The sequence below is a fragment of the Juglans microcarpa x Juglans regia genome, chromosome 5D, assembly GCF_004785595.1.
Source record: "Juglans microcarpa x Juglans regia isolate MS1-56 chromosome 5D, Jm3101_v1.0, whole genome shotgun sequence".
Lineage (NCBI taxonomy): Eukaryota > Viridiplantae > Streptophyta > Magnoliopsida > Fagales > Juglandaceae > Juglans > Juglans microcarpa x Juglans regia.
In genome coordinates this window covers 11,069,985-11,094,197 of record NC_054602.1, presented here as the reverse complement: position 1 = coordinate 11,094,197, position 24,213 = coordinate 11,069,985, and the positions used below count along the sequence as shown (strand labels likewise).

The window sequence follows — 24,213 nt, the reverse complement described above, 5'->3', positions numbered from 1 at the left end:
AAGGTTGATATTCCTGATGATCACATCGGTGGCTCCGGAGATTCGACAGCGTGGCTTGCTTCTTATGTTGGTACACTTACTCGCACGTATGCACCGATTGCTACATCATCTTGGTCTAAAGTTCCCCAAGATGTGAAAGATCACATAAAAATCGTTGTTTGGTAATAAGCTACATCTCAAGCAACTAAGTATATAACATGTTACTTTCAAGTTACTTTGTATTTATACTAATTGTTTATAATTTTTGAAATGATGAGTTTGAACTTAATTTTGGCCAAAGAGATGATCGATTAACGGTTGAGGAACTGATGTCAAATGCATTTCGGAGGTACAAAGGTCAATGTCATGCACATTATAAGAAGTTCAGTACTACAATAGAGGCGTGCCAAAATCCATTCCAAGCAATTCCACCAAACGAATGGGAGAAAGTCTGTGATATGTTTGAAGATCCTGCTTATCAGGTAATATCGCTGCTATTATTGTTTAATAGTATATCACAGATGTATTAAACATATAGACGAATATTTTTTTTAGCCACGGAGTACTGTGAACAAAGCAAATAGATCAAATTTTAAGATAAATCATCATGCAGGTTTATGATCTTTCCATCGTTTGTCTAACAAAATGGTAAGTTATTTTAGTGCCCGTAAAATATTAACATATAATACACATTTTCTGATTTAAGTTCTAATATAAATTTTCCTTTTGCAGAAAGAAGAAAGTCTCGCTGACTATGATTTGACCCAAATGTATGCTAAAACATATAAAACTCGTGATGGTGTTTGGGCTAGTCCCGAAGCAGAGGCAAATTATGTAAGTTTAAGTTTTTTTAATTTCATTGTCACATAATATTTTTATTACTTATACTAATTTTAATGTTTTTATTTTTGTAAGGCAAGATGATATCTCTTAAGGAAACTGTTGCAGATCCATCTGATGCATCATCTATCAACGATGCTCAGGTCCTTTCTCAAGTTTTTGGATCACGTTCTGGATATTTGAGGAACTTAAGACATTGCGTAAAACCACCATCATCATCATCATCCTATTCTCGAGCCAGATCGAATGACGACAAGACTAAGGAATTGTAGGAAGCAGCACTTGAGATAGAACGATTGAGGTCCAAGGAAAAAGAGTTGCTGGCTCGATTACATCAAACAGCGAATTTGGAGGCGAGATTAGAAGAGATGATGCAGTTGAATAACCAAAAAATGTTTGAACAATTCCAGTCAATAATGTCCCAAAACTCTATGCCACCACCATAGTCTTCAAATTTATCTTTTCTTTCATTGCATTTTTATTATGATGTTTCAAAACATTTAAACAATTTATGTTTGAATTACAAATTGTGTAATATTAGTATGATATTTTTAATTAAATTCTAATCTGTATGATTAATACAGTTTGAACGGTAAATAACTAATTCGAACGGTAAATTACCATTTGTAATTACATTCGAACCAAAATAGACCTATTCGAACAAAAACTAACTCATTCGAACGACAAAAAAGAAATACGGACGTTCGAACAATAAATTATTTGTTTGAACAACAGTTATGTGCAAAATCCCGTTCAAACAGATATAATTTTCAAAAATAAAATTTCTGTTCGAACAGACATAATTTTTGTTCGAACACAAGTCGTTTGAAAAATTTATTAGTTCAAATGTATAAAATCTGTTCGAACACTCCGTTCGTTCGAACAGGATCAAATATGAACATTAGTTCAAATGAATATTTCATATTATTCGAATGGACATCTCAGTTCGGACGGAGAAATATTTCATTCGAACAATATATTGAGATGAAATCGGTTAGTCTAAAAAAAATTATCCTGTCGAACGGTTTCGACTAGATCCACCCAATGTCGTCTCTAAAAATGATTTTTTGAGACGAATTTTTATTTTCGTCTCCAAAAAATTTTTGAGACGGTCTTTTCGAGACAAATTTGAGACGAAATTTTTTCATCTCCAAATATAATTTGGGAAGAAAATTGTTTTTTTTGAGACAATTTTTTGTCTCAAAAAACACAATCTCTTATAGTGCACCACTCTAATTACAATTTTCCGTCGAAAAGTTCTATATATTATAATTCATCCCAGGTGTATAGAGCACAAATCTTTAAATAATAATGTACATCACTATCAATCTTTGCACCAAATGGAAAGAGTATTAATTGTGTGCATATAGAATTGGAAAGATACAACAGAACATCGAACATAAATTAATGAGGGCGAAGCAAAAAAAGAGAATTAGAGAGGAAAAAAGAAGGAAAGAATCAAGGGGAGTTGGGCATGGATCGATCCCAAATTCCCAACTCTTTAAACATGGGCCACTGTCAACAATAGAAGAAAGATACAAACCAAAGCACACAAAAGATATACGCCTATATATATCCACTATTATATGCGTGCTTTTCTTCTTGTTTTCATCCAACTAATCTCTATGTTTATACAAATATATGATATGCATCTTACGAAAATAATAGTTATTTGAGTAATGCGTAAAAAAATGGAGGTAAGATAAGGTACTCATAACGTCCTAGAAGAAAATGCATGCAAGTGGGATCAAAAGTACGATAGTGCAACTAAAATGAGTGACAGAATTGACAGCTTATTATTTCTTCATTTTAATCCCAAGCGGAAACCCACATTAATCTGGCATTAGAGTTTGGCAAGCACTCTCCATCGATAGAGCATCTTTTTTTGTGGCCAAAAAGGGCCGAAGACAGCGTCTCTCTGTGACTAAGCTCTCTGCAAGTTTTTATCAGAAGTGTGTGTTCACTCCACAAAATACAAGTCACGAGCCTATGAGAATGACAACTAGTCCTTCTGCTTGCAGGCCAAAAGAAATCTCTTGGGCTATATGCCTATCTACTTACATTAATAAAATTTCTTATTGCTTACAAAAAAAAAAGTTTTCAATCAAAGAAATAGAACAAGCAATGAATAAGACAATCATCAACATATATTGGCCACACAAGTATCGTTGTATTAGACCCTTAACCCTTTGAGTTTGTTCCAATTTTAAATCAGTAGAGGCAAGATGTATAACCAAGTTTCATAGAATCTAATAGTGTCAATGTTGGTGCTACATTTTTTTTAATAAAGATAGACATAGCCCAAGTACACAAGACGATATACAAGAGATAAAACCTATCTAAATCGAAGTAGAGGAAACAAGAAAATCATGAAAATTCAGGCCATTAAAATTTAAAACTATGGCCCATAGAAATAAAGTACTGAAAAATAACGCTCGAAGTTCCTCGGGTGACCACTCCTTGTTTTTGAAAGTCCAATCATTACGTTCTTGCCAAATGCACCACATGATGCAGATCAGGATCATCTTTCACACCTCCTTAATTTGTGGAACACCTCTCAGAAGAGTCAAGCTAGCTAGTAGCTCAACCACTGTTGCAGGCATTACATACGATAACTCCACCCGGCTAAACACTTCAGTGCCCAAGGCTCTAGCTATCTCACAATGTAACAAAAGATGTTCTACTGTCTTGCCAGATTGCTTACACATACAACACCAGTCTAGGATGACGACTTTGCGCTTCCTCAGGTTGTCGATTGTCAAAATCTTCCCCAGGGCTGCTGTCCGTAAAGAAGACCGCTTTGGGAGGCGCCTTATTCCTCCAAAAGTTTCTTCCATGGGAGCTGGTTGTTTGGTAAAAGTGTAAGGGACTTGTAGAAAAAGCGAACCGAGAAGGCACTCTTACTCGCCGGTGTCCTCCATAGCCTACATAACTTCCTTACATATAAATTTAGTTAGTTTTGTGAGTGTATGTGTGTACTGGTGTGTGTATGCACGTGTATCTGTATATATATATAATAATTGTTTCTTCCATTCCCTTCTCTTTTTCAGTCAGCTTCGAGTTTCCTTCTCTTCGCTATTTTGGTATTAGAGCCCATTTTGGTATTTAATTGTTGTGAATTGCTTCTTCTTTGTTGAACTTATTTTGTTTTCTGACAACCCCCACTCGGAGTTTCTACTTTGGTTAGTTCAGGATCATCTTTCAACAAGTAGGTCAGGAATCCGGAGGTATAACTCCCATTTTGAAAGCCAGAGAGGGGAGTGTAGTGCAGCTATAGGTTCAAACCCGAGGGCCGAGAGTGGTAAGTTCGCAGACCCCTGAGATGCGACAGTCGGTGTTGTCCTAAGACAAAATGAGTTGGATGAATAGATCCAATTCAACAATTAGTTCCAAGTCGGCTATGCCGCCTGACATAGTTAATGAGGAAGATTGTGCTTTTGAAGCATCAGAATCGTCTGTGCTGGGATCATGGAAGATTCCAAAACTTGATGTTAGCACGATCTATCGAACCAATTAGTTTGAGAGATCTATGCACACACAGTTTTGCGTGCGTATTGTTGAACAAACTTATGCTATTTCCAAAACCTAAGAAAAATGTTATCTTTTTCAAGAAAAACAGATAACCAAATTCTTGGAGCAAGGTTTTAGATATATTCATATTGGATCTGTCCAAATTGCTGCTAAACCTTTAACAAGGAGAGGTATCAATGCATCCGTACTATTTTGTTTAAGGGATGTCAGATTCAATAATTTTGAAACTAGTATTCTCGGGATGATCCAATCCTCTCTAACGGATGGACCAGTCCATTTTAATTGTTATCCTAATTGAACACTTGCTCTTAATGATAAACATATTTTAAAATATTTGACCTTAAACATTTTAACTTCTGGTTATAATATGCTTAAGGGTAGCAAACCCCTTACTTTGATTTACAGGATTTATTATCGTCTTTTAAAAACGAGTTTAAAAACAAAGGCCATTGCAAAACCAATCTAGGGAAAAACTCTTCTGATCCAGAGTTCAACCCCAGATGCGGATGTTTCAACTCCAAAAATGATTTTTTGGAAAGATATAATTCTTCCCAAAGAATGGATTTTGGAAGATGAAGTTCCTCCTATTCCTCGAAACCCTGTTGACAGTTATCCAAGTAACATTCAACAGTATTTGGATGGAACCACTAAAATTAGCTTTGATCAAACTAGATCTCCAGCGCTAAGAAGAAATTCTTTTGCTGAATCTAGTTCTTCTTTTGAAGGGTCAGAAATTCCAGTAAGAAGAGATCAAAATCTCAGGTAATTTCTGGAAGATTCTGTTAAAACAGCCCAACCTGTTAATCCTGTTTTAAAACTGAAAGGACTCTCTACGTCCTCTCAAGTAACTTCTGCTTTTTACTCTACACAGGATGCTGGATCCTCTAAAGACCAGCCTATTCATAATGAAGCCGATAAAGAAGATGACTCATCTTTATCACCTACAGCTTCAGATATGGTAGTTCCTGTTGCACCACATGTTCATCACAGTTTAACTGTGTTGAATAAACCATTTGCATTTGATCTTGTTTATCTTTTTGAAAAATACAAACTTTCAAAAAATAGTGTTAGGCGAAAAGCCTACCATGCAAAGTATTCTGAAAAAGAAAAACGTGTTAAACTGAAATAGAAAGAAGAAATGAATAAACAGTAAAAGCATATTCTTTTCTTTGATTTTGTTAAAAATATTTATGTTTCTAACAATACTTTGAATGTTGTTAAAACTGATTTTGTCAAGGAAGAAGGTAAAATGGTAGTTCAGTTTAGCCATCCACTTTTGGAGACTGCCCTCATCACCCATAAAGGGGTTGAGATATCTACTTCACCTTTCAAAATCTCAGAAACTGTTTCCAAAGATCCTAAGAAGGACAAGATTCTCAAAGAAACAAAAAAGATTATTTCTCAAAATAACTTTGTGAATCTTACTCTTCATACGATCGGATAACAGTTAGATCGAATTGAAGAAAATGTTGAAAAACCTGATCCTATTCCTTTTGTTTTGACTACAGATCAACCAAAGAAAATAATTGAAAAACCTTTGATTATCTTACCTGAAAGTCGAGCCAAAATTGATTTCAAAAATCCACAAGCAAAGACTTTAGATAAGATTGATCAAATGCTTAATGATCTGAAAATAGAACAGTCTTCTACTAGTGCTTTGTCTAACAAAGAAATAGAAGAAAAAGTTCTTGTTGAAACTACAGATGAGTCTTCTAACGATCACTCTTCTGAAGAAAAGGATCTTGATCTACTTGAAAAGAATTTTCAAGATATTGTTTTTAAATCTGAAATTACCAGTTTCTCTTTAAAAAGACCCAAACCAATGAGTCTGACGAAGAACTAGTATTCCAGGCCTATTCCTCCTGATTTACAGTTTGAAGAAAAAGTTTTTCAAAGCCAAACTTCTTACTCTGCTGACAAGGTTTACGAATGGAATATTGATGGTTTCTCTGAACAAGATATGATGAATATCATGAGTAAAATGTCCCTTGTAGCAAATGCTTATGTGAACAACAATATCAGACAACATGATATTGTTAAGATTTTAACACAAGGATTTTCCGGTGTTTTAAGAAACTGGTGAGATAAACACCTAACCAGAGATGCCAAGGAAACCATTCAGAACGCTGTTAAGTGTAATGATGAAAGGTTACATATTTTTTATGAATCCATTGGATTTGCCCAATCTGATGGAGTTAATATTTTGATTTACACAATTTTAAAGCATTTCATTGGCACGCCATCTGATATAACTAGCCGCATCAGCGACCAGTTACATAATCTTAGATTTCATCAGATGTCTGATTATAGATGGTACCAAGATGTTTTCATTTCCAAAGTAATGCTTCGTGATGATAGTCAGAAGCCTTACTGGAAGGAAAAATTTATTGATGGATTACCTCACTTGTTCGCTTACAAAGTGAAAGATGAACTTACTATTGCTGAGTCTCTTAATTACGACGCATACACCTATGGTGATATTTGTGCAGTAATCAAGAAACTTGATATCAGTATGTGTAATGATCAAAGAATGCTTCGAGAGCAGATGAGAAATAGCAAGAAAGCCAAATACGAAATGGGAACATTTTGTGAACAATTTGGACTTTCTGCTATAGCTCCCAATAAAAGGAAACACAAGTTTCCTAAATCTCATGGTGGCATCAAGAGAAAATCCCGTGATGAATTTTATAAGAAAACTTATAAAAAATCATTTTCTAAGCCATTTTCTGAGGAAAAAAAAATCTAAGGATTTTTCTCAAAGAAAATATTTTATTTGTGGCAATCCAAGACATTTCGTTGATAAATGCCCCCAGAAAGCTAAAAAAGATAAAAAATTAAAAAATAAACTTAATCAGTTGAATATTGATAACAATGATAAAGAAGAACTATTTCGACTCCTAGAAATAGCTTCGTCTTCATCATCTGATATCCTTGAGTTCAGTTCTAGTGATTCTGATTCAGAATATCACTCAGAAACTGAATCTCCAGATTCTAATGGTCATATGCTAGGTTGCAATTGTAATAATACTTGTTGCCAGACAAAGAGTAAGACAATCCATGTCTTGTCTAAATCTGAAGAACAAGAAAACTTATTGCTAACCTTGATTTCTCAAATAACAAATCCTGACTTAAAGAAGAATATCTTCTTAAGTTAAGAAAGGTTATGGCTCACCAAGAACCAGAACCCTCTAAGCAAAGGATTAGTTTTCAAGAAACTTTAGAGAGATTTCAAAAGAAAAAAACCCAAGGAAATTTCTACAAATGATTTACAACACGAAATAAATCTTGTTAAAAAAAAATCGTTGAACTCAGATCTAAGGTAAACAACCTTAAGTCTGAAAATGAGATTTTAAAACAAAAATTTTTAGTGTTTAAAATCAATAAACAACTTGATCAGGATATTCCTTCTGACAATGAGCAAACAAATGATTCTGATTCAAGCCAACGTGAGTTAACTGCTGATAACCAAATTTGTTTGATCCATCATACCATTCCTCCAAAATGGTTTTCAAAGGTTACCATTGTGGTCGCCCATGATTTTCAATTTTCTATAGTTACTATGATTGATTCCGGATCATACCTGAATTGTATTCAGGAAAGACTCATTCCTAGTAAATATTTTGAAAAATCTTCTGAGAGATTATTTTCTGCAAATGGATCTCAGATGAAAATTACTTATGAGCTTAACAACGCTCATGTCTGTCAAAACAATGTTTGCTTCAAAATCCCTTCTATTTTAGTCAAAAACATGTCTGACAAAGTGATTTTAGGCATCCCATTTATTTCTGTTTTATATCCTTTTTTAACTGAAAAAGACGGTATTACTACCGACCCTTTTGGTCAAAAAGTCAAATTCAAATTTGCATCTCGTCAAGAGCTTGATCAAGATAAAGGTTTGAAATCTTTACTTTTTACAAAACAAAAACATCTGAATTTTCTCCAACAGGAAATAAAGTATAAAAAGATTTCTGAACAATTATCTTCGCCAATTTTACTTTTAAAAATTGATAATTTCAACAAGCGTCTTGTTTTTTTATGTTTGTTCTGATTTACGAAATGTTTTTTGGCATAGGAAGAAACATATAGTTTCTCTCCTCTATATCAAAAATTTTGATAAAAGCATCATCCCCACTAAAGCCAGACCAATTCAGATGAATAGTCAGACTTTAAAATTCTGCAAAAAAGAAATTACAGATCTTATGAAAAAATGCATAATTAGGGATAGCAAGTCCCATTGGTCTTGTCCAGCCTTTTATGTCTGAAAAAATGCTGAACTAGAAATAGGTACCCTTCGTCTAGTCATTAATTACAAACTTTTGAACAAAGTCTTGCAGTGGATTAGGTACCTTATTCCCAACAAAAATGACTTAATAAATAGGTAAATGATGCTATAGTCTTTTCCAAATTTGACCTCAAATCTGATTTTTGACAAATCTAGATAGCCGAGTCAGACCGGTATAAGACAGCCTTTGTAACCCCCTTCGGTTATTTCGAATGGAATGTAATACCATTCGGTCTCAAAAATTCCCCTAGTGAATTTTAACATATCATGAACGACGTCTTCAACTCATTCACTACTTTTACCATCGTCTATATAGATGATGTCTTTATTTTTTCTAAATCTATTAATGAACACTGAAAACATTTGAATTCGTTTCTAGACATCACTAGAACCAATGGTCATGTTGTTTCTGCAAAGAAGATCAAACTATTCCAAACCAAGATCAGATTCTTTGGTTATGATATTTCTAAAGGGAAAATCAGGCCTATCCAAAGAGCTATTGATTTTGCCAACAAATTCCCTGATGTCATCCTTGACAAAAAACAATTGCAAAGGTTCTTAGGATCTCTTAATTATGTTGCTGATTTCTACAAGGATATGATGAAACAATGTCGTCCATTGTTCAAACGACTGCTTTCTAATCCTCCCCATTGGACAGAAATCCATACTAAAATAGTGAGGAAAATCAAAGCGCATGTCAAGACTCTTCCGTGCCTTGGTATCCTCACTTCTAATTCATTTAAAATTGTTGAAACAGATGCCTCAAACATTGGTTAGGGTGACATTCTGAAACAATCTGTTTCACCAAGTTCTTCTGAACAAATTGTTCGTTTCCATTCTGGAACCTGGAATCCTGCACAAGAGAAATATAGTACTATTAAACAAGAGATTTTATCTATAGTACTATGTATTTTTAAATTTCAATCTAATTTGTTAAACAAGAAGTTTTTACTTCGTATTGATTGTATGAGTGCTAAATTTGTTTTAGAACAAGATATTCAAAACATTGCATCAAAACATATTTTTGCACGATGGCAAGATATTTTAAATGTTTTTGATTTTGACATTGAATACATCAAAGGCACTAATAATTCTATCCCTGATTTTCTTACCAGACAATTCTTGCAAACACCCAACCATGAGCGTAAGCAAGAAGAAAGAAAAAGAGAAACAGAGAGTGAACCCCCACCTCCAATACCCAGTATAAAACTCATCAAGAATGAGTCTGGATCCTCCATTGTGCCCAGTGTCTCCTCAACAGCACTGGATATTGCCAATAGATTCACACCTTTTGGTGAAATTGTGCAACCGGCGACCTTCGCGTCTACGGTTTCCACACCTTTTAATCCATATGCGAAAGCAATTGCATCAAAAGGCCTTACTTTGATTACTCCTCAGTTTTTCCTCCCAAAAAGAAAATCTGAATATTTGAAGAAGCCATTTATTACTCATCTGTTTCATATAGAACCTAACCGTTCTAATCTAACAGATCCGTTCAAAATAACATCTTCCTATTTCCCCCCTAATTTTCACTGGATACCTGAAGATTCCTCCAAAAATCTCCAGTACTATTCCAGTATCTTGATTCTCACCAACTCTCTTGTCATAAAACCCATTTATGATAAGAATGATTCCACCAAATTAATTTACCACAGTGCTTATATCCTCCGAGTCATGACAGAAGACCAATGGGGAACAAACCCATGGACTTCCAAAAGACTCTCAGACTCTGCACTGAGTTATAATTATTTTGATTACATAACTGCTTGGAGACGTTTCATGTTCTTTCAGGTACCTGATATGAGTCATTCATGGTTCATCAATTTTGATACAAGATTCAAAGGAACTTTTCCTTACTGGTTTCTCCAATGGTGGGACCAATTTAGACTCATTCCACAGAATCTCCCTGAGCAGCTCGCCAGAGCTTTTACATTCTATCAACAAGTCGCTGGTACAAAATTGAACCGGCACTCACAGATGTTTCCCTATGAGCTCCATTTTTGCAAGAACTACAAATTACCGTGGATCTTTAAATAGACTTATGAGAAAAATGTTAATATAATTGACCGAACTTATTTCACAAAATGGTGGGATAGGTTTGGATATACTGAAAAAGTGATCAACCAGATGATTAAAGATTTCTCTCAAGTTGCTCCTGATTTGCAAGACAATAAGGAATTCCCAGCAATCAAATATGGTTCACCAGTCCCCAAATGCCCCCTGATAGTTCGGGCCCCTAATTCACCAACTGCTTCATCAAAAGGAAAAGCCGTCAGTTCATCCTCAAAGAAATCTTCTAAGTCTACTAAAGATAATATCCTCAATAGACTTGGTAAAAAAGATTTAATAAAATTATTGGAGCAATAACTGTCTAAGTCTACAAGTGATAATTCTGAAAACGATGAGAATTCAGAAGCATCCTCAGAGGCTTCATACAGTAATATATTTGGTCATGATTCAGAAGGTATTCCAAAGCTAGAAGATGATTGACTACTACTTGAGTTCAAAGAAAACCGACCATAGTCCTCTTTAAGATGTTCGTCATCTTGTGCCTAAAGCAACTGCCCACAGAGACAGCTGGAAGACAGAGACGACCGAATGGTATTTTGTCATTTCGTGCCAAAAGCAACCGCCCACGAGGACAGCTGGAGAAACACAATAATGATACCCTGAGCCCCGTGCCTAAACAGTTCTCACTGTTCACTCACGGATTAATTTACTATTTTATTTTAATAATTGTAAACAGGAACTCCTTATGCTATAAAAGGAAAACCTTATTCTGAGCTGAGGCAGAACTCAAACCAGAACTCACTCGAGAGAAACACTTCTAATCCTCTCTACCCTGTTCTTGAGTCTCCTTATTTACTCTGATTTTTATAAGTACAAATCTGCACTACCTTGCGCCTGTAATTACTTTAAACTTGTTAATTTTAATAAAACTTATATGTTTATTACAATTAATTTTGCATATGCATACATGCATATAGTCAGTTTAACCGTCTGTTTATTTTGTGCTTGCATAATTTAATTATTGTGCAATATATCTTTATTTCTTCCATTCCCTTCCTTCTCTTCTTCTTTGGTCAGTTTCGGCTTTCCTTCTTTTCGCTGTTTTGGTATATATATATATATATATATATATATATATGCTCTTAAAAAGGTATAGTTTGAATATACAGTATACATACATGCCAGTTGGAAATTAACTCGAGCACCCGATACGATTTGAACCAGCAATCCCACCCATCACTCCATACTTGCGAGGAGTGGAAGTGCCATCAGTATCAAAGGCTAATGAATTACATGTGATTCCAGAATTTATAGCCTAATAAAAAATGTTATCATCCAAAACAATAGAAGATGGACTTAAGCAACCACATTCATGACTATGAGGAGAAAAGAAAGATACCTATCTTGCTGCTTCAAATAGTGATGCTCATTTAAATTTTTACCTTACAATCACTCTTGTCCTTTGTGACGGTGTTTGTGCTTCTTACCACCCTTATATTTCTTGTTGTCATCATCTTGATTCTTTTTTGGCTTCCTCTCCTTATCTCTAAAGTCTCTATTTGACTTCACCCCTGCAGTTGAGATCCCCTTCTCAGCCTGTTAACGCCATACCAAATAACATAATTTTATGCCGCAGAACTTACACGAGAACGACACATTCATTATAAAGTTCAAAAAAAATCTCGAGTCAAGGAGAGAGGATGGAAAAATTGTAACATTATCCATCAGAACGGGCTCCTGGGAAGGGAAGAGCAGGACAAACTTAGACAACAATGGCAAGAATAATGTAGGATAGGTCTTACAACAGACAGGTAGACAGGAGTTCTCTCTCATCAGAAAGGCATTCCTGAGTTCGTCCAAGTTCAAAGGATGTATATTTGCATTTCGCTTTTGCAAATAGGAAATATTTGGAAAAGCCTGATCCAATTCCATCCCTTCTCCTTTTCTGATCTCAGTGTCTACCACCACATTGTGTAGATAGTGTGTCTGTGAGATTGACAAAGGAAGTGACCTCTTGCAAAAGAACTCATGATGAAGCAAAAGCTTGTATTTATTTATGAGATCAACAGCACCACCAAGTTCCCTCGGCCCTGATTATTCAGAAAGGGCCTTGGTTATAGAAATTGTAACAAAAACAAAATTCTAACGATAGCGAATTGGAAAGAGGAAAATAAAGAAACAAAATGTTTTTGAACGGTAGAAGTAATATTATATTAAAAGGAATAGGCACAGCCCAAGTACACAAAATGCATACAAGAGAAAACACCTATAAGAAATTAGGTGCTTAAAAGAGAAACAAGAAAATCTTGAAAATATTGCCACTGAAATCAATAAAAGGAGCCCAGAAAGTATTGAAAAAGAATCTTCTAAGTTCTTCTGGAGAACATTCCCTATCTTCAAAGCTCTGGTCATTCCTCTCCAGCCAAATGCACCACATAAGACATTTTTTTGATAAATGCACCACATAAGACATTTTTTTGATAAATGCGCCACATAAGACATAAGGGAGCCATCTTCCAAATTGCAGTAATTTGGAAGTTTCCCTGGAGGCCTCTCCAGCTGGCTAAAAGATCCACCACCCTCCTAGTAAATCACCCATGTAAGTCCGACCCTACTGAAAATCTCATTCCATAAGGCCATGGCCACCTCACAATGAAGTAACAAATGGTCAATTGATTTACCATTCTTCTTAAACATACAGCACCAAACAACAATAATATTCTAATAGCTTGATTCCGAATAACTGATAGCTTACAAAGCCATCATGAAGAAAACAAAGCTTCTTAAACTCCTATGACCATGGAGTTTGACTTAAGCCCTTAGGACCAGAGTGGCTATCCAGACAAACCATTGTACTCTTTAAATCCTTTTTTTTTTACTTTCCTTTTTCTGTCTTTTCCATTTCATTTTTCTTTTTATTTCTGGATAAGTAATGATCCCATAAGTCATTTATACAGGCTAATATTACAAGAGGAAAAACTCCCTGCAGTAGTTTATCATTAAACTCAAGACTAGTGTCATGAATTAATATATAAAACACAAGAAAAAATTCGCAAAAAAATTGCTAACATAGATATACAGAAGTGTGTGTTTGAGTTATTGCCCTCTCAAGGGTTCCAAGTTCCAAGTGACCGTTTCACGATCAGATGGGTTAGGGTGAAGCTCACATTGCTATATCACTGCGTTTAAACCTCACGAGACACTTCCCAGCGTGAAGCTCCAATAAACAGTGAGTAAAAAAACATGGATGATTATGAGAATGATGTAATAAATAATCTTGGTATAAATATATAATGCCGAGCTCCATTACTACACCAATGTATACATATATGCAGCTTATTAAACATCTTACCCTTCCAAACTTTCTGCCATCAAGATCCATTACTGTAATGACATAATGAAGGGAAGTTCAAGTTCATCTGCCAATATAAGTGAAAAAATAAGAAAAGGAATTACACCCACACGGCATGTATCAAGTGTATGCCATTCCAAAAAAAAATCTAGTAGCCGCCTTAATTACATATACTGAAACAAATTTCAGCATATATTTTTCCATAAAAAATGAATTTCCAGAAGTAAGGAATTTTATGATTCAGCAGTCAAAAAAAATCTGCCAAAGATATGGTAACAATTGGTCAAAAAAAGTATAATAAATTTGAATAAACTAAACTTAAATCAATCCTACCTATTTATTCATCATCAAAACACATGACTTAACACACAGGTGATTCTAGATGGATCGGTTATTCTATATTATATGAGTAAAGCATCTAAACAGAGAAAACAAATAATAATGAGCATGCTTTGTGGCCATTATAATTCCTTAGTTAGACTTTAATATGCATATAGAGTAAGTGTCTAAGTGGAAATTCATTGCTTCACATAGGGGAAATTAAAAAATAACAAATAAATACAGAAAACCTTGATTTCGACAGGTAGGTGAGAGAGAGACACAATATGATATGAACTCCCCCAAATCCGAACTCATTTTTTTGAAACCATCCGCATCATCTTCCTATATAAGTTCTTCTTGTTTTATTCTTGAAGTATGAAGTAAAATCGTTAAAAGACCACAAATTTCTCATTTTCACACTTCCAACACTACCAACCTACGTAATGAATAAACCCAAAATCCACCAAACACGAAAACCCAACTGAGCTAACGTGAACTAATTCTTCCTGCCACCAAGCCAAACTAAAAATATATACCATATGTAACCAAGTCAAAAATAACCACAATCTACTCCCAACAAAAATTACAAGATACTCATCAAGAAATAACAAGTTCGCGATCAAACCGAGCTTTATAACAAGGAGGCACGTCTCATAATTCCTCTAATTAGCCTCAATTTATTCAAACATGCATTAAATCACCTGAGAACGACACAACGAAGCGAATCCCGAAACCAGGCATTGATCGGTGGAGACCGGCGGTCGGGATTGGTTTTGCCACTGAACGGTGTTGGGGATCGAGAGGGAAAAGATTTCGAACTTGTGAAGTTAGAATGGCTGCTGGGAAAAACCCTTGACGCCGCCTCCTATCTATTTTATCGTAAAATTTCTATTCAGCCTTCTTCTTTAACGCACCGGCCACGCCTCCACGCAAGTAGGGAATGAAATGACCGAAATGACCAAAAACTGAAATACACGTGCTATGCGCGAGATAGGAAACCCTAGTCTTTAGGGATGTCTGAAGGTGAAGGGGCCGGGTCAGCAGATAATGGGCCTTGCAGTTGTTTGATTTGTTATTTTAGTCAAGTCTGTTTAGTGTAGTGGGCCACGTTAGATAAGTCTGTTAGTGTAGTGGGCCACATTCAGTGTAGTTATTAGGTGTTATGGGTCATGCACGTTAGTTTTGGTTCGTTATTAAAGTTGAGTCCTGTAATTAGATTGAGTCTTTGGGTCATTGTTGACCAAGTCTATCTCTAGTGTTTATAAATACTTGCAGTTATCAATAATGAGAATTCAATTTCAGTTTCTACAATCAAAGTGTTGCAACTTGGAGGACCAGGGCCCTCGAAGTACCTATAAAATTTACATTGTATTTTCAATTACCATAATAGTGGTATCAGAGACAGGTTCCCGCGACATGGCTGAGGGTACAAGCCATGCTCAGTTGGCCGAAGCAGTGTCCATGCTGAAGGGAGAGACTATGCATCTGCATGAAGAACAAGACAAGCAAAAACATATGTTGAAAGCAGTGTTACTGCAACTGAATAACTTGGCAGCTTCATATGAGCAGTTAGCAATAATAGTAGGAATCCACAAATGGGAGAAAGGTCTGCTAATCAAAGAGGTCAGATCAGTAATAATCATTTATTTGAAGGGAATGGGGGAATTCATGCTAGAACCTTAAGGTTGGATTTTCCAAAATTCAATGGGTTTGAACCCATGGAATGGATCCTTAAAGCACAACAATTCTTTGCTTATTTTAATACTCCTGAGGACCAAAAACTGCAGATAGCCTTTTTCCATATGGAAGGGAATGCTCTTTTTTGGTATTGTTGGTTGATGGATTCAGGACATATTGGTGGATGGGAAAAGTTTGTCTTTGCACTTAAGGTGCGTTTTGGACCCTCAACCTATGAGGATCCAGTAGGGCAGTTCACTAAATTAAGACAAACGGCTACTGTTGAAGAGTACCAAACAGAGTTTGAGTCCCTATCTAATAAAATAAGTGGACTAAATGAAGAGTTCCATATTAGCACTTTCATTAGTAGATTAAGGGATGGTTTGAAGATAATGGTAACCATACTTAAGCCTAACACTATTTCAGCTGCTTTTGGTTTAGCTAAACTGTAGGAGGAAGAGGTTGCTAGAAGAAATAAAGGAGGAACCAGCAGAAACCAAAACCCAACTCAAACTACATTTCCCTACATACCAAAACTCCCTGCACCTGAACCTGCACCCTTAATTAGACTACCACCACCATCCTCCAGACCTGAAAACCGAGGGAATCTCAATCCCTACAACCCAAACAGAAAACCTTCCATACTCATAAAAAGAATAACACCAACCCAAATGCAAGAAATGAGAGACAATAGGTTATGTTATTATTGTGATGGAAATTTTCATTTTGGGCATAAGTGTAATTGGCCTAAGTTATTTTTGTTGAAAGGGTTAGAGGAGGAGGAAGAAGAAGAAACTGAGACCAATGCAGGAAGATTGGCAATCATTCAACCCGAGGAGACTATTGGTGAAGAAAAAGAGGTTGGGGAACTGCTTGGCATATCACTGTATGTCATGGCAGGATCTATATCACCAGGGACCATGAGGGTTGAGGGTTTTATTAACCATCACAAGATTTTGATTTTGATTGATACAGGGAGTACACACAGCTTCATGGATCCATATGTAGCAAGAAAATCAAAATTGTCAATGGGAGAAAGCAAGATGACAGTCAAAGTGGCTAATGGAGATAGCCTTCCTTGCCAAGGTTACTGTAGGGCAGTTCCTATTCTATTACAGAATCTAAGAGTTAAAGCTAACCTTTATTTGCTGACTTTAGGAGGATGTGATGTGGTGTTAGGAATTGATTGGCTAAGAGGTCTAGGGTTTTTATGTAATTCTACTGATTTAACCATGCAGTTCAATTTCAGGGGCAGTGAGTTTAAATTACAGGGGCTGCAACTACCCCAAGAGGCTTTGGAAGAAGAGGAATATATTCTCAAGTTACAAAAGGAACTATTAAAGGAGTTTGGTTACATTTAATTGGAGGAGAAATGGAGACAATGGGAAAGGCCAGTTCACCAACAGTGTTAAAAATATTGAAGAATTTTGAAGCTGTATTTGCAGAACCTCAAGGTCTACCTCCACCTAGGAGTCATGATCATAAAATTGTGTTGCAGGAAGGGTCAAAGCCAACTTGTGTTCGACCCTACAGGTATCCATATTACCAAAAGGCAAAAATCGAGAGATTGGTGGCTGAAATGTCACGAAGTGGAATTGTAAGAGGAAGTCAAAGCCCTTATTCTTCCCCAGTGTTGTTGATTAGGAAGGCAGATGGGAGTTGGAGAATGTGTGTGGACTACCGTGCCCTCAACAAAAACACGGTAAAAGATAAGTATCATATTCCTAACATTGATGAGTTATTGGATGAGCTTTTTGGGGCTGAAATATTTTCTAAATTGGATTTGCATTTTGGTTACCATCAAATCAGAATGCATGAAGGTGATATACCCAAAACAACTTTTAGGACCCATGAAAGTCACTATGAGTTTTTGGTAATGCCCTTCGGGCTTACCAATGCCCCCTCTACATTCCAAGGATTGATAAATGAAATATTTCGACCTTATTTGAGAAGGTTTGTTTTGGTTTTCTTTGACGACATACTAATTTACAGCAAGTCAGTAGAGGAACATTTACAACATTTACAGATTGTTATGGAAACATTAAGATCTCATGTGTTTGCGAAGTAATCTAAGTGTGTATTTGGTTGTAGTGAGGTGGAGTATTTAGGCCACATAATTTCTAAAAATGGTGTTAAAGTTGACCCTCACAAGATTGCAGCTATGCAAAGTTGGCCACTACCCAAAAATTTGAAGGCCTTAAGGGGATTTCTGGGTCTCACTAGGTATTACCGAAAATTTGTGCAGGATTATGGTGCCAGCACCCCTAACAGCTCAACTCAGGAAAAATTGGTCTGATAAGGCTCAGGCAACCTTTGATAGATTAAAAGAAGCCATGGTTAGTCCTCCAGTCTTAAAATTACCTGATTTTACTAAGAATTTTGTGGTGGAATGTGATGCTTCAGGGGAAGGATTGGGAGCTATTTTAATGCAAGAAGGCAGGCCTATTGCCTATCTAAGTCAGGGACTAAAGGGTAGAAGTCTCATGCTCTCTACTTATGAGAATGAACTGTTGGCCTTGGTGATGACCATAAGGAAATGGAGACATTATTTGGTGGGGTAGCATTTCAAGGTCCGCACTAATCAACGGGCCCTGAAATACCTCTTGGAACAAAGGGTGGGTACCCCTGCCCAACAAAAATGGGTATCCAAACTACTAGACTATGATTTCTCGGTGGAATATAAAAGTAGAAGAACCAACAAAGTGGCTGATGATCTATCCAGGCAACCTTATACAGAAAAACCAGAACCAACAGCTAACCCCAAACGCCATACCAGAATCCAACCCTTCCACCCAAACAGAACACAAACAGCCCATCCTCCACACAAATCAGACCATCCATTCACAATTACAAGCCATAAGTACCATTCAAACCCAATGGACAAAAGAGTTAAGAAAGACTTACCCCCAAGATCTCCAGTTGCAGGAGCTATTGAGCAACTACCATCAGGGAATCTTGGACCAAACTCAGTATCAAGTTCGCAATGGCCTTCTCTTTTACAAGGGCAGGCTGCATCTTGGGAACTTCGTGCCATTCCAGCAAGAGATCCTACGGCAGTTCCATAGTAGTCCATTAGGGGGCCACACAGGAGTATATAAAACATATGCTCGAATAAAAAAAGAATTTTATTGGCCTAGTATGAGGAGGGATGTTTGAGCCTTCATCTAAGCTTGTGACACATGTCAAAAAAACAAGGTGGAAACAATTTAGCCTACAGACCTGCTCCAGCCTTTGCCTATTCCCACCAGAAATTGGCAAGACATAAACATGGATTTCATTGAGAGGTTGCCACCCTCATGAGGGCACATAATGATCATGGTGGTGATAGACAGATTGAGCAAATATGCTCACTTCATGTCTCTTACTCACCCATACACAGCAGTAATACTAGCACGGGTATTTATTGACATTGTATTTAAATTACATGGTTTTCCACTGACCATTGTCAGTGACAGGGATCCAATATTTACTAGCCAATTCTGGAAGGAACTGTTTAGAATCAATGGCACAGAGTTATTACTCAGCTAAGCGTAACACTCACAAACTGACGGCCAAACATAGGCGATGAACAAAGGGGTAGAAGGATACCTATGGTGCTTCTCGAGAGATAGGCCACGAGATTGGGCAAAATGGTTAACTCTAGTTGAGTATGCTTATAACACATCAGAGCATATCTCAACTAGGGTTTCACCATATGAGGTAGTATATGGACAGCCACCCCCAAGGATGCTTCCGTACGAACCAGGATCCACAAGAGTGCAAGCAGTAGATGAGGAACTCCGAAGTAGAGAACTTATTTATAAATTAGTTTAGGAAATTTTGAAAGATGCACTGGAAAGAATGAAAATGTATGCAGATCGTAAGCAGACTGAACGGGAGTTCCAAGTAGGAGACAGAGCTTACTTGCGCCTTAGACCTTACTGCCAGATGTCTGTTGTGATGAGAAGAAATCTTAACCTATCGCCCAGGTATTATGGGCCGTTCATGGTGGTACAACATATCAGGAAAGTTGCATATAGACTAGGTCTACCACAAGGGTCTCAAATCTACCTTACTTTTCATATTTCTTGCCTCAAAAAGATGGTGGGAGAGCACCTAAGACCACTTACCGAGCTGCCGAAGGTCACCATGGAGGAAACCCTAGAACCAAAACCCGAAAGAATTCTAAGCAGGAGAATGTTCAAAAAAGGGCGAAGAGCAAGAGTTGAAATGTTGGTTCAATGGAAGGGATGGCAGAGGAGGATGCGACGTGGGAGGATCACGAAGAGCTCAAGCGGCGCTTCTCTAACCTTAAGGGCAAGGTCTCGGGTCAGCAAATAATGGGCCTTGTGGTTGTTTGATTTATTATTTTAGTAAACTCTGTTTAGTGTAGTGGGCCACGTTAGATAAGTCTGTTAGTGTAATGGGCAACGTCCAGTGTAGTTATTAGCTGTTATGGGTCATGCATGTTTATTATGGTTAGTTATTAAAGTTGAGTCCTATAATCAGATTGAGTCTGTGAGTCATTGTTGACCAAGTCTATCTATAGTGTTTATAAATGCTTGCAGAGAATTCAATTTCAGTTTCTACAATCAAAGTGTTACAACTTGGAGGACCAGGCCCCTCGAAGTGCCTATAAAATTTACATTGTATTTTCAGCTACCATAACAACATGTTTCTTGCCTTCCCGACGGTTCCTCAAATCCAGTTCTCCTCAAGCGTTAGGTGCTCTGCTACTCCTCAAGCGTTAGAATACATGCTCTTCATTGTCACCAAAACTAGTATCTTTCACCTTTCCAGAATCTTAATCTCAGTAACCCAAAAGCAATGCTAACGAATGGAAATAGACAACAAAATTGAACGTCCCATACATTATTTCTAACCAATTGCACATTAATAATTGTTATGCAACAGAAATTCAAATAATTTATTGGGACAGTTCCTACCAATTGCACATTATCTACCAAATGCATGAGATACTGTGGTTATATACCATTTCGGATGCGCAATCACTATGAAAAAACTGCAAATTTGAGAGTGCACATTATGTACCACGCTTTGATGAAGGCTATGTCGGTTGGAAGGCCAGATCCTTTCCCATCGCCGTCGAGAATAGCAACAAAGCAGAGGAAGGAGTCCACGGTTTGAGGAAGAAAAAAACTTGGTTGGAAGAACAGGTCCTTTCCCGTCGCCGTTGAGAAGAGCAGATGTCGGTGGGAAGGCCAGCTCCTTTCTCGTCGCCGTCGCGAAGAGCAGCAAAGCAGAGGCTATCTCAAAGAAATTGAGATGCTAGGGAACGAGATGCTAGAGCTTTCGGGACAGCTTTCAGACCACGGACGTGGGAACGAAATGCAAAGGAGGAAGATGAATCACGATGATGGATTTGCTAAGGCTTTCAGACGAGCTGTTAATGGCATTTGTTCTCAAGGAAATTTCTTTCTTTCTTCAGCATTCTTTGTCAATTTCCACAACAAAATAACTTTTATTTGATTAAGAAAAATTATAAACATAAAATATATTTCACAACATTGTAAATGCTGGCTCGTATGACCGATCTGTTAAAATAGAAAAAAATTTCTCATCAATCACTATTTATTATTTTATACTCCACATCATATGAAAAATACCTCTATACTTTAATGAAAAAAAAATTATAAACGTAAAGTATGAGAGTAAATAGTAACTAATATATAACATTCGTGTCATCTACCTGACATGACTCATTTTATCGTCTACAGCTGGTGCATAGGATGCAAGAGTGTGTGCTTTGAAGGTTATTTGGGATGAAAAAAAAATTTATTTGCAATTTTTTTTCTTAAAAGAGAAAGTTTTATATTAGATTTTTGTAATCTCCATTTACATTTGTTTATACCTTAAATTTTAAGTAATTTTATATATTAATTATTTAAATAATAATATGTTAAAATATACTATTTAACAAATGTAATTAACAAAGTCAAAATTTCTAATGAAAAAGAAAATCTTTCAAACACCCAACACTAGGACTGTTCATCCGGGCCGGGATTTTTTCCGGCCTGGTCCGAAACCCAGAAAATCGGATTCCGGTTCCGAGTTTCGGCCCGGATTTGATCTGGGCCGGAATCCAGATTGCAAAACCCGGGTATACCCAGTCCGGATACCAGGTTTTAAACCTGGGTTAACAACCTTGAACCCGGTTTTTTTTTTTTTTTTAAATGCCCTTGGTTTTACTGGGACATGGTTGAGGATGCTCCATTCACGGCGCAAAAAGATTTTCCCGATGCGATTCTTTTTCTGGTAATTCTCACGGTTATTGAGTAAATTCTTCGTTAAATGATAGATGAATCCTTTTGAAATTTCGGAACTCAAAAGCCATATCCTTATTGGTCAGTTCTTCTCAGATCTTTGGAGTGTAGAACAACAGAATCTTCAAAATGGTAAAAGTATGGAAAGAAATATGAGAAATTTGGAAAAGGTATGGAAAGAAAGATCCAGAAAATGATTGCTTACTTTTTCTATCTTTAAATGGTGTTGCGGCTGCTGCCCATTGAAATATATATTGTAGACCCGATGGGTGTTCATCAGTTCTTTACAACGCAGAGATCAAGTCATCCAGATTTCCTATTGATCATGGCAGATCTGTTCCGCATGTGTTGTGCTCTATATGTTGCAGTGGAAGCCACTAACCATCTGCATCAAATTAAATGGACCAGATTATCAAAACATTCAAACGAACAAGTGAAAAAAAAAAAACAAAATAAAGTCCCGGAATCCGAGTTTTACAAAACTCGGATTCATCCGGATTCTGGCTCGGGTTAGACCCGGACTAATCTGGATCCGAGTTCCGGCCCGAATTTAAAATCCGGGTTCCGGTCCGGATGTACCCGGATTCTCGAGTTGGAACCCGAATGAACACCCCTACCCAACACACCATTAGTTTAGGTCCCACAATAATGGAAAAAAAAATACTCATTTAAACTCTTTTCCAAGTATAGTTGATTCACAATATACAAGTGATAACCTAGTAATTGGCAAAACTCAGAATGATTAGTATCTTAGTGCTCGTGTGAATTATATGTCAAGGAAGGTCGATAGACAAAAATATTATTTGGCATGTTGTTCAAAATTAGTTCAATTAAATTCTAATTCCTATTTTATTCAAAACTTCTGTTCATATTTTATTTGTAAATGATACGATTTTATAAAACTCGATTCGACGTCAACTTATATAACATTATACGTTTTATTTTTAATAGTATTACTTTTAGAATTATATTGTTTGTAAGTTTGGTGAATGGTGTGCAATACACTATTTATTACAAGACTTGTTATATTCATAAAAATGATCAAGGTACATGCTGTAGGCTTCTATGTTAGGGTTGTATTTGGTGTGTCAATTAACAGGCTTATAAATATATTTATTTATTTATTTTTAACTTAACGATGAGAATATATTTAATATTTAAAAAATAAGAATACATCATAATCCTATTGTATACATTTTTTAAATCCTTTTAAATATAAATATCACTTACATGTACATAAATTTCATAAACTATATAAAAATATTTATAAAAAAAATCGAAATTATCTTATCAAAATTTTTAAATGAAGTTATAAGATATACAAATAAACTAAAGACATATTGCTTATCGTCTTGAATTTTGGTTTAAGCAACTTTTAATTTAAGTAGTTGTCTTGTGAAATTATTTAAAATGTGATCGACTTTGTACGTTTAAGAATGAATAATAGTATTATTCAATAATTTATGTTGTTAAAATTAAGTAGCTCGTGAATAGAGATTTGAACTCAAACTAAAAGCAAATAAACTATTCTTAATTATAAATATAATCCAACAATAAATTCGAACTCGATTTTGTTTGAATAAAACATAAATAAAATTTATTATTAATTATCCTACCTAACATCACCCATCAAATTAAATTTCAACCAAGTGGGATGGCACCAACTATCTGAACTGGTATCACATGCAGTTCTTGCCAATTAATCTTAGAAGCTATGATCTTATGGGTATTATTGATGGCTCTCAGGCATGCCCCTCGAAATTTATTATTGATGAGTCTGGTATTTCCTTGGCAAAGAAAGGACTAGTATCTCCTTAACTAGTTTACCACTACTTTGTCTAAAAATGTTCTATCTTCCATATATGGTTTGAACACCTATAGATCCCGCCCCTGCTGTCCCACCCCGCTTCCGCCCCGCCTCCTTTAGGCGGGGCGGATCACCCCGCCCGTCAGATGCG

At 36.2% G+C, this 24,213-nt stretch overlaps 1 protein-coding gene and 1 long non-coding RNA gene across 2 annotated transcripts; one reads left to right on the top strand and one right to left on the bottom strand.

Moving 5' to 3' along the window:
- Positions 1–11,784: 11,784 nt before the first annotated feature.
- On the bottom strand, positions 11,785–15,152 carry LOC121266132 (mediator of RNA polymerase II transcription subunit 19a-like). The gene is given in 5 exon segments (XM_041169867.1): positions 11,785–12,238; positions 12,445–12,466; positions 12,468–12,733; positions 13,995–14,061; positions 15,017–15,152. Coding segments are annotated over 4 exon segments (465 nt in total). The 5' UTR covers positions 14,025–14,061; positions 15,017–15,152; the 3' UTR covers positions 11,785–12,091.
- Positions 15,153–15,298: 146 nt separating this feature from the next.
- LOC121266133 lies at positions 15,299–20,475 on the top strand. Its single transcript, XR_005940745.1, has 3 exons — positions 15,299–15,423; positions 17,190–17,196; positions 20,415–20,475. It is a non-coding gene; the product is annotated as an uncharacterized LOC121266133 (long non-coding RNA).
- Positions 20,476–24,213: the final 3,738 nt, after the last annotated feature.